Raw genomic sequence first — 16,027 nt, 5'->3', positions numbered from 1 at the left:
GTCTTTTTCATATTATGCATTTTTGTGCGTCTATCTTTCATGCCTCTCCAAACAGGAAATGGTGTTAATTAAGAGGTCGTGTTTGTGCACGTGATGAGCAGTAATTACACTGACTGTAATTTGCGGGCCTCTTCTTCCCATGACACAAACACACGCGCGCGCCTCATCTGCACATATATACTGTGACTGGTCGCTTGACTTTGACCTGTCAGGTGAATGACCGCGCGCGCGTGTATGTTTGTAACGGTCCGGGGGTTAAAAGTATCGGACCGCTCTTAAGTTTAAAGCGCTGCTCGGTGAAGTTTTGAGAAGGGTTTGACCCATAGACTGTAAAAAATATGGACAAAGCGTCTGTGACGTCACCCATAGACTTTCTGAAGAACGGGTTTGAAGCCGTTTATGGGGGGTATGGGCGGCGCCATCTTGGAAAATCTTGGGAAATCCTAACCCCGCCCACCTTCTGACGCAGCGCGCGTCACTCAACTAGCTCTGCTTATCTCCGTGTATATTTTAGGCAACGAAATATGTTATAAAACACCAAACTAACTCTTTTCGTTTTCATTTAAAGAAATCTTAAACATTATAGCCACATAAATGTTATTCACTGCACATAACGTTTGCCTATTTATAACAAAACGAAATATAAAACACAAACCTGCCTCTTTTCGTTTTAAATATAATATAAAAATATTTAAAATTTTAATATGGTCCAGGCAATATGTGTATTTGTACTAAACAACAGATGTTGCAGTAAACAACATTACAGATCATATTCGTTGTATTAAAATTACAAAACTCAACCCAGTCTCTTTTTGTTAAATTTCAGTTTTATCAATATAAAAGTATAAGTAAAAGGTAAAGTTACAAGAAGCTATACAAATAAAGCAAACAATTCAGTCAAACATAAAAAGTCAGCGCTCGATCTAGTCTAACCATACAACGGTACAGTTAAATAGCTTATAAAGTTATGAAACTTACTCAGCCAAAACGATTGCCCAGGGAACAAATTATAGATTTACGTTACGAGACCAAAGATCGCCCGTTAGATATACACAAGACGAATCATATTTAACCACTACAGAGACGCCAGAGACCGCGGCACCTCAGAACGTCTAGCCGAGGAAAGGCTGTTCCAGGCGGGGTACATCGCGCTGAGCGCCCGGTCATCGCTGGATCTCACAACTGGATAAAATTTTCATAAATCTTTAAATAAACCACAGATTTGAGCTTTAAACAACTACATTCTCGCCTGAAAACTTCTTAAAACTACATTTCACGATACAGAAACAGTAGTATTATATGTCAACTGTATTAAAAAATGGCGCTTCTTGTTGTCATTCTCCGTGGCGCTGCCCTGTCAGCTGTCAATCAAGCTGTCAATCAAAGTTAACCACGCCCTTATTGTCATACATTTTATATCTAAATACGATCTAAACTAACGAGTTAGAAAAAAATTCACCCCCCTCACAGTTGTCAGGCACTCGGAAGCTATCGAAAAATACAATAAAAGTCCATGGGACCAACCTGTAAAAACATGAATTTATGCTGTGAAAACGGACATTTTAACATGGGGGCTATGGACATTTGCTCCCTTTTGGGACCTGCCCCTAGCGGATTTTCGATGTATTGCAGTTTTTCGCACTGTCATTTTTCAGATCAGAATGTTGCCGCTTGGTTTGACCTGGAAATGTATGGCAAGCCAAGAGGCTCAGAAATACGCCATAGGCTAATCGCGTTTAAAGCCAAACGCCGTCAAATACGGCGTTTTAAACCGTATTGGACGCCGTAAAATACGCCGTTGTAATTACAAACGCCGTAAAAGACGCGCGAAATACGTCAATGACGCCGTATTTGACGGCGTTTTAGTGTGCATGGAAAGCGCCGCTTTTTACGCCGTTCATCTCGCCATATGACGCCGTAAAAAACGCCGTTTTGGTTGCACAGAGCGCGTGCTATTTTATGGCGTTTTGCTTATAGTATAATGAGACACGCCCGCTGATTTCCACAGCCAGTAAGTTTGAACTGTTCTCTCCCAATCAATGATGAACTGAGTCAGACCAGACGAATTCAGCACGGATCATTTGTGGTAATCCGATCGTATGCTCCCAATGAACATGGGTGACACATGACTTGCACGCTTGTTGTGCTAGTTGAGATTGCTGCTAGCCTCAATCGTTTCACTCAGGAGAAAAATGTCAAAAAGACAGCAAAGTTTGCTTAACTTTTTCAAATACGCTGGCCAGTCAGATCCCAAACAATCAAAAATCGTTTCCGCTGATCAAGAATGTGGAGACCATGGTGGACACAGCAGTAGTATCGACATAATATCTCGTTATTTCGACATAATAAGGGGACATTCTAATCTGCAATAAGCCACATTAAGCGTTCTTATAATGGTTTTCTATGGGGGGAAATACTTAACGTGTAATTGCGTTCTGGGCTCATCTGATTTTTTTTGTACATAGCATAGCCCACTTTGTTATGATTTTAGTATCATAATGATTAATAAATGCACGCACAATTATCCGTGAACTTGATATGAACAAATGCCTTTCAACTTGTGTGTGCAAAATTCAGGATTAAATGAATGTGCAGCAATTTGTACAAATAGAGAGTCTGTAGGCCTGGCCTACTATACTGTTGTAGCCATTAAATAAGCGCATTTAGTTTCATATTTGTTAAAATATTATGTTATTTTTTTCCATTTATGTTGATTTATGAAAAGTGAACAGCACGAGTAAGATAGGATGTGCAGTATGAGACATGGAGTGGTTCAGACATGATTTTGACCACTTCATTAAGTTTTGTTTTGTAGAAAGCCTTTCTTTAAAGTGAATTTCGTTTTGTATAAATTGTATCTTAATTTTAATGAATAAGAAGCAAATCTAACGGACAATATAATCATGGAGGCGCCCACGCGATCACTTGCACGTTAACTGGAGCGCATCTCATCCTAACTTAACGAAATGCCTCACACAGACATGAGAAATACATCAAATACACAAAGCTTGAAATGTCTTTAAACGAAATAATTCAAAATTCAAAAAAGAAAAGAAAAGAAAAAGGCTACTATCTGATTATGTTATCTATTATGTCATTTCTCTATAGGCGCGTTCACTACGAATATGGCGATCGTCAACTTCATCTTTAAAACAGACAGTCAGAAAACATAGTTTATTAATACAAATCTTTTTAAGCACTGTCACAAAACCAGTTGAGAAACATTGTATCAAAATTATGGATAGAGTATACAGTTATGAATGTTATCCTGTTTTTTCTCCGTTCACAGAAGCACAGGTGAATACGATGATAAATCCCCCTATTCTGTTGCTGCTATTTTACATGCAGGCTAAAACTAAAAAATGTTTTTGGTATTTTTAATGGGTCACAGTCACTTGTTCATTCTAATTTAATTTTAATTTAACATAATCTTGTCGGTTAATGAATGGAAGATCGCGTCGGTTGAAGGTGGCAGGAAAAAAAAACCCCGAAATGAATCCAGTTTGTTGATAAAAAAAAAACATTTCTCATTTCCGTTTAGTTGAAGTTTTTTAACTAATAGTTATATTTTCCTTTATTTCAGGTTTATTTCGATTAGCATTTAAATGTTTTTAAAAGTTTTAGTTTTACTTAACTAACTGTCTGGGCAAAACATCGACAGAACTGTCAATTTTCCAACTCTTTCAAGCCACGAATTTTTACAAATATTCACGAATTATTTAATGCCTGTCTGGGACACAATATTAGATCAATCACACTCAATCACACAATCGGGTGCGTTTCCCGAAAGCATCGTTAGCCAACTATGGTCGCAAGTTCCCTCGTTACCAATAGAGTTCAATGGACATTGCGATGAACTTGCGACCATAGTTGGCCAACGATGCTTTCGGGAAACGCACCCCAGGCCAATTAACCTATAGGTTAATTGGCCTGGGGTGCGTTTCCCGAAAGCATCGTTGGCCAACTATGGTCGCAAGTTCATCGCAATGTCCATTGAACTCTATTGGTAACGAGGGAACTCCGCATTTTAGTTGTTTCAATGTAATTTTGTAAGTTTATACAACTTGTGGTTTCTGAATTTGTTAATTCAACTTAACATGTTAAGTTTTCACTGTCTCAACTAGTCTGCAAGTTGACATAACTAGAGTATTTGCCGCCTCAACTTAAAAACATATGCTGAACCAGTAAGGTTAGTTCTCATTTTTTATCGCGAGATGAGATCACGTGAAGCGCGAAACAAACAGGTCTCTCGCCTTGACTCCTTCATCGGCCATTGCTGGAGAGTTTATCGGCAGATGATTTAATTCTTCCACTATCATCAAATATGGTAAGTAAATATTCGTTAATATGATGTAATAACTTGTAAAATGACATATGAAGTAATCATCCATGTATTGTTCAATATCAACGTTTCTAGATCACATTGGACTGTTGCTAATCCAGTTTTACCAGTTTAACGTTACATAGGCTAATATATATATATATATATATATATATATATATATATATATATATATATATATATTAATTATGTGAGAGAGACTGATATATGGATGAATGATAAAATAGCCTAGAGAGCGGGAAAAGCATGTCGTGAAAAATAACGCATTTCTACCATGTTTGTTCACTCTCATGTTCAAGTTATTTGCGCCAAAATCACCAAGTCTAATCACCATTCAGGCAAAGCAGCGTCGACGCGTGAGTACGACAACAACGAGCTGACAAATAATGTAACGTTAATTTAATGTAAAACTGTGTGAGTGGTGCGGCAGGATTATCAGAATCCTCCGGTGTTCGAGATGGACGCTCCATAACTGAAAAGTTGTTGTACAACTGTCTAGTTTTACTTATTAAATGTCGAACTTAAAAGACTGTGGTCAGTTATGTTTAGTTTATTGTGGGAGATTATGTAACTATAGCAACCGCTTAACCATCGCAGTGTTTTCCCCAGAACTAGTGAAATGCTTAGCAGCTAATACTGTCCTAATAAGGTCTTAATAGTAATGTCAATAAATATATATCCACAAATTTGGTGATAAACTATTATTGATCTAGTCTTGATCTTGATTGTGTATGTGTACTCGGTTTATTAAATGTTAGTTGACTTAATTGTTCTTTTCTTTTGCCCTTGACCAATAAAGTGGAGCAGCAAGTTCTGTTTATTCAAGACAACCAATGAACGCATTGTCAGAAGGCACTACAAGCTGAAGCACTGCCATCATGTAAGTAACTGTCTGCTTCCCTGCATCTATAAAGACTGTGTGTGTTCATTTAGAACTGAGTTTGCTCTAAAAAATACATTTGTCCAGGGACCATACACAATCTGTCCGGCTCTGTGCTGCAGCTTTTACGTTGAACTGTGATCTTTATGCTTTCTCAGAGACCTGTGGCATTACAGGCAGACAGGAGAGTTAAAAAAGGATCCTCCAGTATCTGCTATGGAAAAAGAGGTGGCCGGTTCTTTTTTTGTGAGAGACAGGTAAAGTCCTACACTGCTGAAAATGGTGTTTAGATGAATATGTAGATATATTATTTTGCAGTGTTGTTTAACATGCTGCTGTTATGTTTGTGTCATTTAATATTAGTTTAGATCAGTGCAGAATTCAACATGCTAATTTCACTGGACCTGAGCAAGTCCTTTTATGAGGGTCTTGACTGGCATCTACCAAAACTGTTGTGTCTACCGTTCAAGCGCTTTGCTGACATTGCTGAAATGAGGACCATAATGGACAGCCTAGATAAAAATGTAAGTACATATATTTCTACTGTACTTTTTTCATAAACATTATGGGCACTTCCTTTCTTGCCATTTCTGTTGTCGTGCATATTTTTTATTAGTGCTGCAAAATATTGAAGAAAAAAGTAATATGTCATTTGTTAATGCGTATTTAAAATAAATTAAAATTAGTCACCTTCTAGTCAATCATTTTATAATGACATATTAAAGGTGGTATCAGCGATTTCAGGCCCAAACATAAATGATCACATTCATCTAATATTTCCTAACGATCCGCTAGCTGCCCGCCCCATAAGCATGCTGTCAAAAAACCGCGTCTCTCTAGGTAGCCTAGGCTCTGAGATCTGCACACAAAAACAGTTGGTTGACGGCTGCACGCGAAAACCTCACAACACCCGCCCCTGTCGATGATTGGTTGGAACACTATTTATTTTGGTTTTGAGTGATGTTGATACCAACTGTTTTTGTGTGCAGATCTCAGAGCCTAGGCTACCTAGAGAGACGCGGTTTTTTGACGGCATGCTTATGGGGCGGGCAGCTAGCGGATCGTTAGGAAATATTAGATGAATGTGATCATTTATGTTTGGGCCTGAAATCGCTGATACAACCTTTAAGTTTTATCTTTGATAATCAAAATTACATTTTGGAAGAAAAAAGTCCCCTGTGAAATCAATTTCTTTAGGCCTTAAAATATTGTAGCTTGATTGTAACATTTTATAATGCTTCATTTAGTGTACAGATGCAAAATGCCTCCGTTTATTCACAGTGTATAGTATTTGACCTAAGTCTCTCAGTTTAAAGGTTTTTTACAGGATAGTTCATTCAAAAATGAAAGTTCTCTCATCAATTACTCGCCCTCATATTGTTCCAAGCCTGTAAGACCTTTAATCTTCTTCGGAACACTAAATAAGACTTGGTGTACTCATGTTGTGTTTAAGTGGTTGAGCTTCAGTGTTGTATGTGTGAAAGCACATTTTGAAGTTTGTCATTTTTTAATACAGCACACAGATTCCGAAGAAGATATGATCGGGGTATGACTCTAGGAATCATCGCGGTGGTGGAAGATGTGATAGACCCAATTCCATGCAACTCTAGTGATGTGGCCCTTGTAATCGAGGAAGCAGTTGTTCTGCGAGGATTTGGTGACATACAAATGACATTGCTTTATGCTCTCAACATAAACTACCCCAGAAAACACCTCAGATACACTTTCGAGGTGATTCATGAACATTGGAGCTGATACCTGCAGTGCAAGAGTGCACTCTCTTAAAAATACATTGTTGAATTAAAGATGTTGTTGAGGTAAGGTATGTATTTCTACAAAGAGCCTGTGTTTTCATCTGTATTTTTTTGTTTACCCATGTTTTTACAAGTTCTCTGCATCAAGGGCCTGACATCATTTTCATTGTTTAACTTTGTTTCATTTTACTTGGCTAAAACATATATTAAGATTTCATGTGGTTTAAAGTTATTTCACAGTTAAAGAGGTATTATTAATGTGAAAAATCTTAAAGTGTTAGTTTAACCTAAATTAAAATTATTTTGTTAAATGTTAGATCTCATGTTGCTCCAAACCTAAAAGACCTTTGTTTATCTTTGAAACATAAATTAAGATATTTTTTTAAATGAAATCTTTGATCTTTCTGTCCCTCCTTTGACATCCTATTCAACTAATACTTTCAAGGTCCAGAAAAGACATCCTTAAAGTAATCCAAGTGACGTCAGTGGTTTATATATTTGTTTACATGCAGCAGTGTCAGCTTTCGCGTCGACACAAGAATCATGTGCTGCTATGTTCTTGTAAACATTTGATGGAGAAAACTATTTAATAAATAAAATGGAATGAAACACTGACAATGCTTCATAAAACCTAGGTTAAACCACTGGAGTCACTTGGATTACTTTAAGGATGTCTTTTCTGGACCTTGAAAGTGCTAGTTGCTTAGGCTGTCAAAGGAGGGACAGAAAGCTCACCGATTTTATTAAAAAGATCTTCATTTGTCTACCAACAATGGAAAGTATTAACAGGTATTAACAGGTGAGCAACTTTTTTTGTGTGAACTGAGACTTTAAGATTTTTCACATAAATGTACCCCCTTGTGAAATAACTTTAAAACACATGAAATCTTAATATAAGTTTTAGCCAAGTAAAATTTAAAAAAATTAAGCAATGAGAATGCATGTCAGGTCATCAATGCTGAAAACTTGTACAAACATGAAAAAAATCCCACATGAATACACTTTCTATGCATTTTTCAAATACATTTTTATCTTTAAACTTCATGCAATTGTGATATAATTGTATTCTTTTGAATATGTTGTTTATTCTTAACATTTATTGATTTGTAAGGAACAATAAAACCATTTGTATGGAAAAATCTGTTATTTATTTGGTTGAGTGTGCTATATTGCAAGTTGAGAAAATATGCTAAATTAAGTTCAATGAACATACACTTTAGTACAGATAACTTGAAAATGTAAGTTATCGTATTTCAACTAATATTTAGAAGTCCAGGTAACTTGAACATGTAAGTTATTGTATTTCAACTAATCTTTACAAGTCCAGGTAACTTGAAAATGTAAGTTATCGTATTTCAACTAATCTTTACAAGTCCAGGTAACTTGAAAATGTAAGTTATCGTATTTCAACTAATCTTTACAAATCCAGGTAACTTGAAAATGTAAGTTATTGTATTTCAACTAATCTTTACAAGTCCAGGTAACTTGAAATAAGTTGTTGGCTCAACTATTTTAACTATGTCAACTAAACTTTTTAAGTTGAACATACTTAGTAGATTAAGTCAATAAAACTTAACTGAGTCAAAGCAAAAAAATAACTAAAAAATGTAAGTTGAGTGAACAAATTTTTTTTTACAGTGTACAGCTATCGTTGCAAGCATAATTTACATTTCTTTTAAGAATAATGACTCAAATGTGGGAAATAAATAACTAGGCTATGTTATTGTTATTTATTTATTTATTTATTGTCATTTGCTCCCCTTGCACCTTATGTTTTATCTTTTAAAATGACGGAAATTATTTCAAAATTCGAATTTTAAAAACGGCTTTACTCACTGAACCTCTATACCCACAAACGGTTGACTTTTTTCCCCAAGTCGTTTATTTCACTATGAACTGGACGATCGAAAGGGCAAACTAGTTGAATCTTCATTTTACAAAAATATATTGGATATAACGAAATGTAATAATGTTATGTAATGAATATATAATCAATGTAATATTAATAAAACACGAATTTAATTAGCCTACAAAAATCGGAACACTATTATTTCTGGAAGGAGAAGCTTATAGACCAACCAACAAACCTGACACATTTTTTAGAAATAGCAAAAAATACATTCGTCTTATTTTTTTCAAATAGGCCTATTAAAACACAAATTCATAGGGCATTCTATTGGTTATATCAATATTTAGTGTTATTCAACACTTTCCCTTGTTTAATAACTCCTCATATATGAGCATAAGAATTGGATTAAATGATCCGTGCTGAATTCGTCTGGTCTGACTCAGTTCATCATTGATTGGGAGAGAACAGTTCAAACTTACTGGCTGTGGAAATCAGCGGGCGTGTCTCATTATACTATAAGCAAAACGCCATAAAATAGCACGCGCTCTGTGCAACCAAAACGGCGTTTTTTACGGCGTCATATGGCGAGATGAACGGCGTAAAAAGCGGCGCTTTCCATGCACACTAAAACGCCGTCAAATACGGCGTCATTGACGTATTTCGCGCGTCTTTTACGGCGTTTGTAATTACAACGGCGTATTTTACGGCGTCCAATACGGTTTAAAACGCCGTATTTTACGGCGTTTGGCTTTAAACGCGATTAGCCTATGGCGTATTTCTGAGCCTCTTGGCTTGCCATAGAAATGAAGATGATGTTTATGAGATTTGCCCTCGGCGTCCACGGAGCGCGAGCGGCCACACTGAGCTCCACGGGCACGCGCGCATCCTCAGCAGTGACACAGGTCTGTTTACATCCATCTCTCTCTCTGTGTCGATGACAGTAGCATTTTATTGGACGTTTAACGTGGAAATAACATAAGGATGTGTACCAGTAATGCTTCACTACACAACGAGTAAAAAAGACTGGATTACGATCATTTTTTGTACACACCACACGAGTACCTCAGAGTAATACCATGGTAATTTTTTTTAGTACGGTTGTAACGTTATTAGATTTGATCACATATTGCTCTTCCATGGTAGCCTACTTTTTGTAAGGCTGATTTTGGAAACATTTTATGGTAACATCCATTGAAATTACTCGACGTAACTTACCATTATATGAATGAATTTGGTAGTTTTAATATAATGCCACGCTGAAACGAATGTACCACGGTATATCAGTACTGTATTTTGTTACAGCCATTAAAAAAAAATATCGAATTAGGCTATATTTTTTTAAATCCAGTTTTATCTCTAGGATATAATTGTATGTGCTCTGTCCTCAGGCGATCAGTGATTGGTTAATTGTGTTATTGCGTCCTCACGTGGGTGAGTGCTGACTACATTAGGAGCTCGTGCAAGTTGTCGTCTCACACTTAATAGATTTAGTTGCACAGGTCAAAATTGCACTGGCTTTCTGTATCACACACTGAAACTGAAATCAAAGACACAAACTACACATGTCGAGCATAAAAATACTCACATCTCAAACTTCAAACTCTTTCAACTGTAATCCACCAAAATGTATGCACATGTATTAATTACATTTCAGTTAAATTAAATAAAGCTGGGGGAAAAAAATTAACTAAATGAAAACAAGAAATGTTGCCTTGGTAAAAAACTGAAATAAGTTTAAGTTGAAGCACTAAAATTATTAAATAGAAATACAATAGTCAACATTTGAAGTGGATCAAAATCTTTCATCAAAGTTATACATGAATTTTGAACAACACCCGTTCTTGTCTTAGGACAACTTTGATGAACTTTTTTGATCCACTTCAAATGTTGACTACTGTAAATACCTCTAAATCTTTACTAAAACTGAAATATAAATAAATTAAACCTAAATAGCAGTATTTAAAAAACCTAATAAAATGACAAAAGCACATAGGGGAATTACTTACAATTAAACTAAAATTAACATGGAAACTGTACAAATAAAAGTTAATTCAAAATGATTAAACTATAATACTGGTAGGCCTACTGGTACTGGTAAGACCTGACTAACTGTGGTGACCTCGAACTCCCTCTTCACAGTGTGTGTGATTGGTCCATCTGAAGGCCAATCAGAGTGTTGTATTGAATGCATCTTGGCAGCATGGTGGTCAAACTGAGCACATTAATGTGCCTGTGTGTGTGTGTGTGTGTGTGTGTGAGAGAGAGAGAGAGAGTCTGTGTGTGTCTGTATGTGAGAGAGTGAGTGTGTGTGTGTGTGTGTGTGTGTGTGTGTGTGTGTGTGTGTGTGTGTGTGGAACCACCTTAATTTGATAACGCTTCAAGGAACGACTGTAAGTGATCGCGTGTCTGTCACGTTTGCAGGAACTTTTCTTTATAAAGACTGTTAGTATTCCTGTAAGAGATAGTCAGGTGATACACGTCATTTTCCTGATGATATCAGATGAAATATCACTCTGTTCCTGCAATGAATATTCAAAATGCTGATAAATTACCAATATTGAGAGACAATGTTAATGGCAGGAAGCTTTTAGCAGGGAGTTCCTCAGGGGCTCAATATACTATTGTCTCACCCTTGGCCAGTAGATGGCGCTGTTTGCTTAACAAATTTATCATTAATCTGAAAAAAATAATGTGTGTAGTCGCCATGAAAACTGACATGCATTGACATGTTTCTGAACTGCTTTAGATTTGTCTGGCATTAGAGAACGCACTTTGGTCGCTGTGAAACCTGATGGCGTTCAGAGGCGTCTGATCGGTGATGTCATCAAGCGCTTCGAGCAGCGAGGATTCCGATTGGTTGGTCTGAAGATGCTGCAGGTGCATGATTCACACACAAGACGTTCATGAGTGTGTGTGACATGTTTGTACATCATGTATCTGTGTGTGTTTCAGGCTTCTGACAAGCTTTTAGCTCAGCATTACATCTCGCTGCGGAAGAAACCGTTCTACTCCAGCCTGCTGTATTACATGACCTCCGGCCCTGTAGTCGCCATGGTAGAGTAACCAATTATGAATATCATTCAGCTGTAATACTATAATACTACAGGATGCAAATAAGAGCACTTTGATTTCCAATGTAATTAATGAACATCCAAAAGTAAGTTTTACACAATTTATTTAAAATGCAAAATTACATTTTAAATAAAAAGTAGATGCCACTCGCCTAATTAAATATGCAATGAAGAAGAAAAAGGTATAGCATACTACAGTCTGAAACTGTGTTCTTCAAACAGTTACACGTGTCACATACTGTCATAAAGACTGAGGAGTTCTCATTGGCTTGTTTTCAGGTGTGGGAGGGGCATAATGTGGTGAGGTCGTCCTGTATGCTGGTGGGAGACACTGACCCTGCTGAAGCTTCACCTGGAACTATTAGAGGAGATTTCAGCGTTCACATCAGCAGGTGCTCACACACACACACTCATTATGAACACTAGTGTACTGCACACTGCACACTAAATATTTATAGTGATTATATATTTTTTAAATGTTCAAATTTTTAATGTTACGTTCAATAATAAACTGTTTTTTAAATTTTTTAAAGAAAAAATAAACAAATGAAATATAAAAAAGGAAAAAAAAATAGATATTTAAACAGTAGTGTACTATATTGTTGCCACATGAGCTCACCACATTTCATGTTGTTAAATTGACAGAGTTGTATTTGATTATCATCTCAGAAATGGTTGTTTTGAGGTTTTAATTTTTTTTTGTGCAAAAACTCTTGGTAGTAACAATAAAAAAAAAAAGGTTCCATTTGTTAACATTACGATTAGTTAACATGAACTAACATTTAAAGTTACTTCTAAAGCATCTATTAATGTTTATTTAAACATTTGCAAACACATTATTAAAGTGCCCCTATAATGCTATTTTAAAGTTTCCTAATTTAGTTTTGGAAGTCTCTTACAACAGGTTTACACACATCAAAGGTCAAAAACACTTTCATTTTCTCATAATATACATTGCACATCACCTCATTTTTCAAAGAGTCTGAAAAATGGTTCATTCAAAGATTCATGCTGCAGCTGCGTATGAAAACTTCTATTCTATATAGCAGAGGTGGGAGTAAGTCACACATGTGCAAGTCACAAGTAAGTCTCAAGTCTTAACCTTCAAGTCTCAAGCAAGTCCAAGTCAATTTTGTGAAAAGCAAGTCAAAGTCAAGTCAAGTCTTTTATCAATATTTGTCAAGCAAGTCTCAAGTCCTAAAATTTGCGACTTAAGTCTGACTCGAGTCAAGTCATATGACTCGAGTCCCCCATCTCTGCTATATAGTACGCGAAAAACAGTATGTGAGCCGAGGAGTGTCCAAATTCATGGTGTTCATATTAAAAGAGTAAGCGAAAAGTACCCGGATGACCAACTACTGGCGTGATTCTGAAGTTCACATACGATGGACACTTTACTGTCCCATGAGGCCACAGGAGAGGATTTAGGAATGGAGGTGGAGCTGATACAGCACAACTGCCTTTTTATCTAGCAGAGTCTGTGATTGGTCAGCTCCAGATCTTCCTCAGCACAGGATACACAGTGAGGGGAACAGTAACGATGGCGTCGGTTTTACCGTATCAATTCGAGTCCTCATCCCTTGGAAATATGTGAAGTGGATTTGCTTCCACAGAGCAGAAAACAGCGTCTTGTCGACAACATGAACCAAACTCTTCCAGCCTCAGCTTCATCTACAGTGTTTGAGGGTCAAAGTAAATGTTGTTCACGAGCAACCAATGAAGATCATCGGCTGACATTATGCAAATGTGTTTCATTGTTACGTAGATTTGAACAGTAAGTGAGCCTTTCTGTGGGATTACTGACGACTCATTTTGACTGTTCAGAATTGATTTTATTTTTAGGAGACATTAACTTTATTTGTCGAGCACTTTGACCTTTGAAACTGACAAACAGCAATATTATTCACTACATGAAAAGTAATATTCAAAAAAGCATAATAGGGGCACAAACAAAAGTTGTATCTGTTAATATGAACTAATGGACATGCGGCATGAACGGACATGAACTAACAATGAACGGTAGTTTTACTTTAACAAAGATGAATAAATAATTCTGTAACAATTGTGTTAGTTAATTCTTCTTAATGCATTAACTAATGGGACCTTATTATAAAGCGTTACCAAGAATCTCAGCTGTAATTATGTGTTCAGACCCTAAACGAGTGACTTTCATGACTGTTGAATTCTTCAGAAATGTGGTTCATGCCTCTGATTCTGTGGACGGAGCGGAGCGGGAGATCTCGCTGTGGTTTCATTCCTCAGAGCTCGTCGACTGGGAGGGATGCGATCAGAAAAGCATTTACCACATTTAAGAGGGGCCGACGACTGTATGTGTGCAATTAACTTGTCTGATCACCCTCAGCTGGGACCATTTCAGGTCAATTTCCTCAATAGCACATAAATGCTGATGCTGAAGTGCACAAATGATGTAAAATTGTTGAATGTAAATAAATTGAAATGTTATATATTATAAATATTTTTAAAAATAGTAAAAAAAAAAATTTTTGGAGGAAATGCTTACAAAAGGTGGCCTTGAATATTTTAAAAATGACTTATTTTTGCTTTGCTGCACAAGTATTAGTCAAAACAAAAGCTTTAATAGTTCATAATTGTTTCTAAAAAGCAATTATTGTTACAATTTTAATTAGTTACATTCTTTAACCAGTGACCACACACACAGTGCTTTAACTAACTTCTGTAAACAATATATTTTAATAATTAAAAAAAGAAAAAAAAGAAAAATCAAATAAATGACTACTTGCCTTTTAGCAGATGTTTGTGATCTGAACACAATCCCTTGGGGAAATTCATTAAATAATTATTTATAGACTGTTAATTTAACATGAAATAAATACTTGCTGTATCTTAAAAATGGTTTGTTTGTGAATATATTTACATATTGCATCAGTGCATGATCAATATGTTACCAAACCAGTGGTGGTTTTAACAGCCGTAGGACGAACAATGCTGTGACATTTTGTGCATTGATTTGTAATGAACAGTTTCATAAAGATGGCGGACACGTCGACATGTCTGAAGCGGTCAAAAGTGGCTTCTATGTATACATTTCTACGGTTCTCAAACTTTTTGACTTCTCCATCTTTGGCCTCACATTGTCCATCAACAGACGAAGACCGCTTGACGTTTCCAGTTGTTTGTGATTTTCTGGATAAGGATTGAAGATTTTTTTTCCCCCTTCAATCTATCTAACTCTATCCAATAAAACATTTGAGAGCTTTGCATGACTAAAAAGTATCTTGTCTTTTTAGAGCCTACATCTATATGATCTTTCACCCTGTTTCACACCATGTTTTCAGACTAAACCAGATGTTAAACTATCAGATGCGGCCCAGTTTCTCAGTTCCTAATTGTCACGAGAGGTGTTTTTCACAATATTGTCATTACAAAAATCTGCCATATTTAATGGAGGCAAAAAGGTAGTGCTGGTAATGTGCAGTGTTAAGTGTTCACTTCCAAGGGAACACAACAAGCGTATTGATTCAAGCCTTTAGATGAAACATCTGTCAAATTAATGTATGTAACTAATGAAGTTATTGTGATGTAGCTCTAACTAACAAACACACTGTAATTTGAACTCGACTGGTTTTTGAAATGCGCATACGTGTAGGTGTGCAACAAAGCTATGTTTTCTTTTTCATGCAAATATGCAAAACTCTGTGTACAAGAAGCATTTGTTAACTTTGAACTAGAATTGAGTTCAAGTTGTGGGAACAGTAGCTTGTATAGGCCCTCTTCATTGCGTTTGAGTTCAACTCTTGTGTTCGTCATTGAAGGAAGTTTCTGATGAGTGTTTGTTTGGTGTTAATTGCAACAAACCTAACTAAACATTAATATCTTTCACTGCGTGCTCTGCTTCAATTAGATAAGAATGTGTTTTGTAATGAGTGTTTTGTGGTGTTGTTTATTGCAGAAGAGCTGCTGAACAGTTTCGCGGGGCAGCCCGGCTCGTGGAGGCACTGCCTCTACTTCCTCTCCAACAGCAGAAATGAATATGTCATGATGTACAGCCTTACTGTGTTCGAGGTAAAATTAATTTCAGTTCATTATCTTAGGTAGATTAACTTCACGAAAATTGCTAAGTCCATGTTCAAGTCATACACTAATGTTCAA

General features: G+C 36.4%; 3 protein-coding genes across 5 annotated transcripts in view; 2 read left to right on the top strand and 1 right to left on the bottom strand.

Annotated features, from left to right (window-relative positions):
- The window catches only part of LOC311092333 (butyrophilin subfamily 1 member A1-like), a 147,684-nt gene that overhangs the window by 17,930 nt on the left and 113,727 nt on the right, over window positions 1-16,027 (bottom strand). The window lies entirely within an intron of this gene.
- LOC311098437 (uncharacterized protein) lies at window positions 4,064-8,602 on the top strand. 3 transcript variants are annotated; one of them, XM_084138636.1, is made up of 5 exons: window positions 4,064-4,327; window positions 5,142-5,222; window positions 5,381-5,479; window positions 5,591-5,746; window positions 6,739-7,852. In XM_084138636.1, the coding sequence occupies exons 1-5, from the start codon at window positions 4,325-4,327 to the stop codon at window positions 6,772-6,774; spliced, it is 375 nt and encodes a 124-aa protein (XP_083994762.1). In that variant the 5' UTR covers window positions 4,064-4,324; the 3' UTR covers window positions 6,775-7,852. The 3 variants fall into 3 exon arrangements, 2 of the variants coding, with proteins under 2 accessions (XP_083994762.1, XP_083994761.1); XM_084138635.1 differs by lacking the exon at window positions 4,064-4,327 and adding an exon at window positions 4,572-4,698; XR_014609477.1 differs by lacking the exon at window positions 4,064-4,327 and having other exon boundaries at window positions 4,577-5,222; window positions 5,586-5,746; window positions 6,739-8,602.
- Window positions 7,029-14,940, top strand: LOC311097418 (nucleoside diphosphate kinase A-like; the record flags this gene model as incomplete). Its single annotated transcript, XM_084137073.1, has 6 exons — window positions 7,029-7,039; window positions 9,627-9,727; window positions 11,572-11,702; window positions 11,778-11,879; window positions 12,176-12,288; window positions 14,088-14,940. 6 exons carry the CDS (start codon window positions 7,029-7,031, stop codon window positions 14,206-14,208), a joined length of 579 nt encoding a protein of 192 aa, XP_083993199.1. The 3' UTR covers window positions 14,209-14,940.

This window comes from Abramis brama (assembly GCF_963993115.1).
Source record: "Abramis brama genome assembly, chromosome: 1".
NCBI lineage: Eukaryota > Metazoa > Chordata > Actinopteri > Cypriniformes > Leuciscidae > Abramis > Abramis brama.
Note: the sequence above shows the minus strand (reverse complement) of the source record. Positions and strands in the feature narration are given on the sequence as shown.

Excerpts from the sequence above, each read along its gene's own strand:
- LOC311098437 (XM_084138635.1), top strand. The coding sequence starts at position 4,633 with ATGTTCAAGTTATTTGCGCCAAAATCACCAAGTCTAATCACCATTCAG. Across the intron at positions 4,699-5,141 it reads AGGCAAAGCAGCGTCGACGC|TGGAGCAGCAAGTTCTGTTT; the intron begins GTGAGTACGACA and ends TGACCAATAAAG. Across the intron at positions 5,480-5,590 it reads TCTTTTTTTGTGAGAGACAG|ATCAGTGCAGAATTCAACAT; the intron begins GTAAAGTCCTAC and ends ATATTAGTTTAG.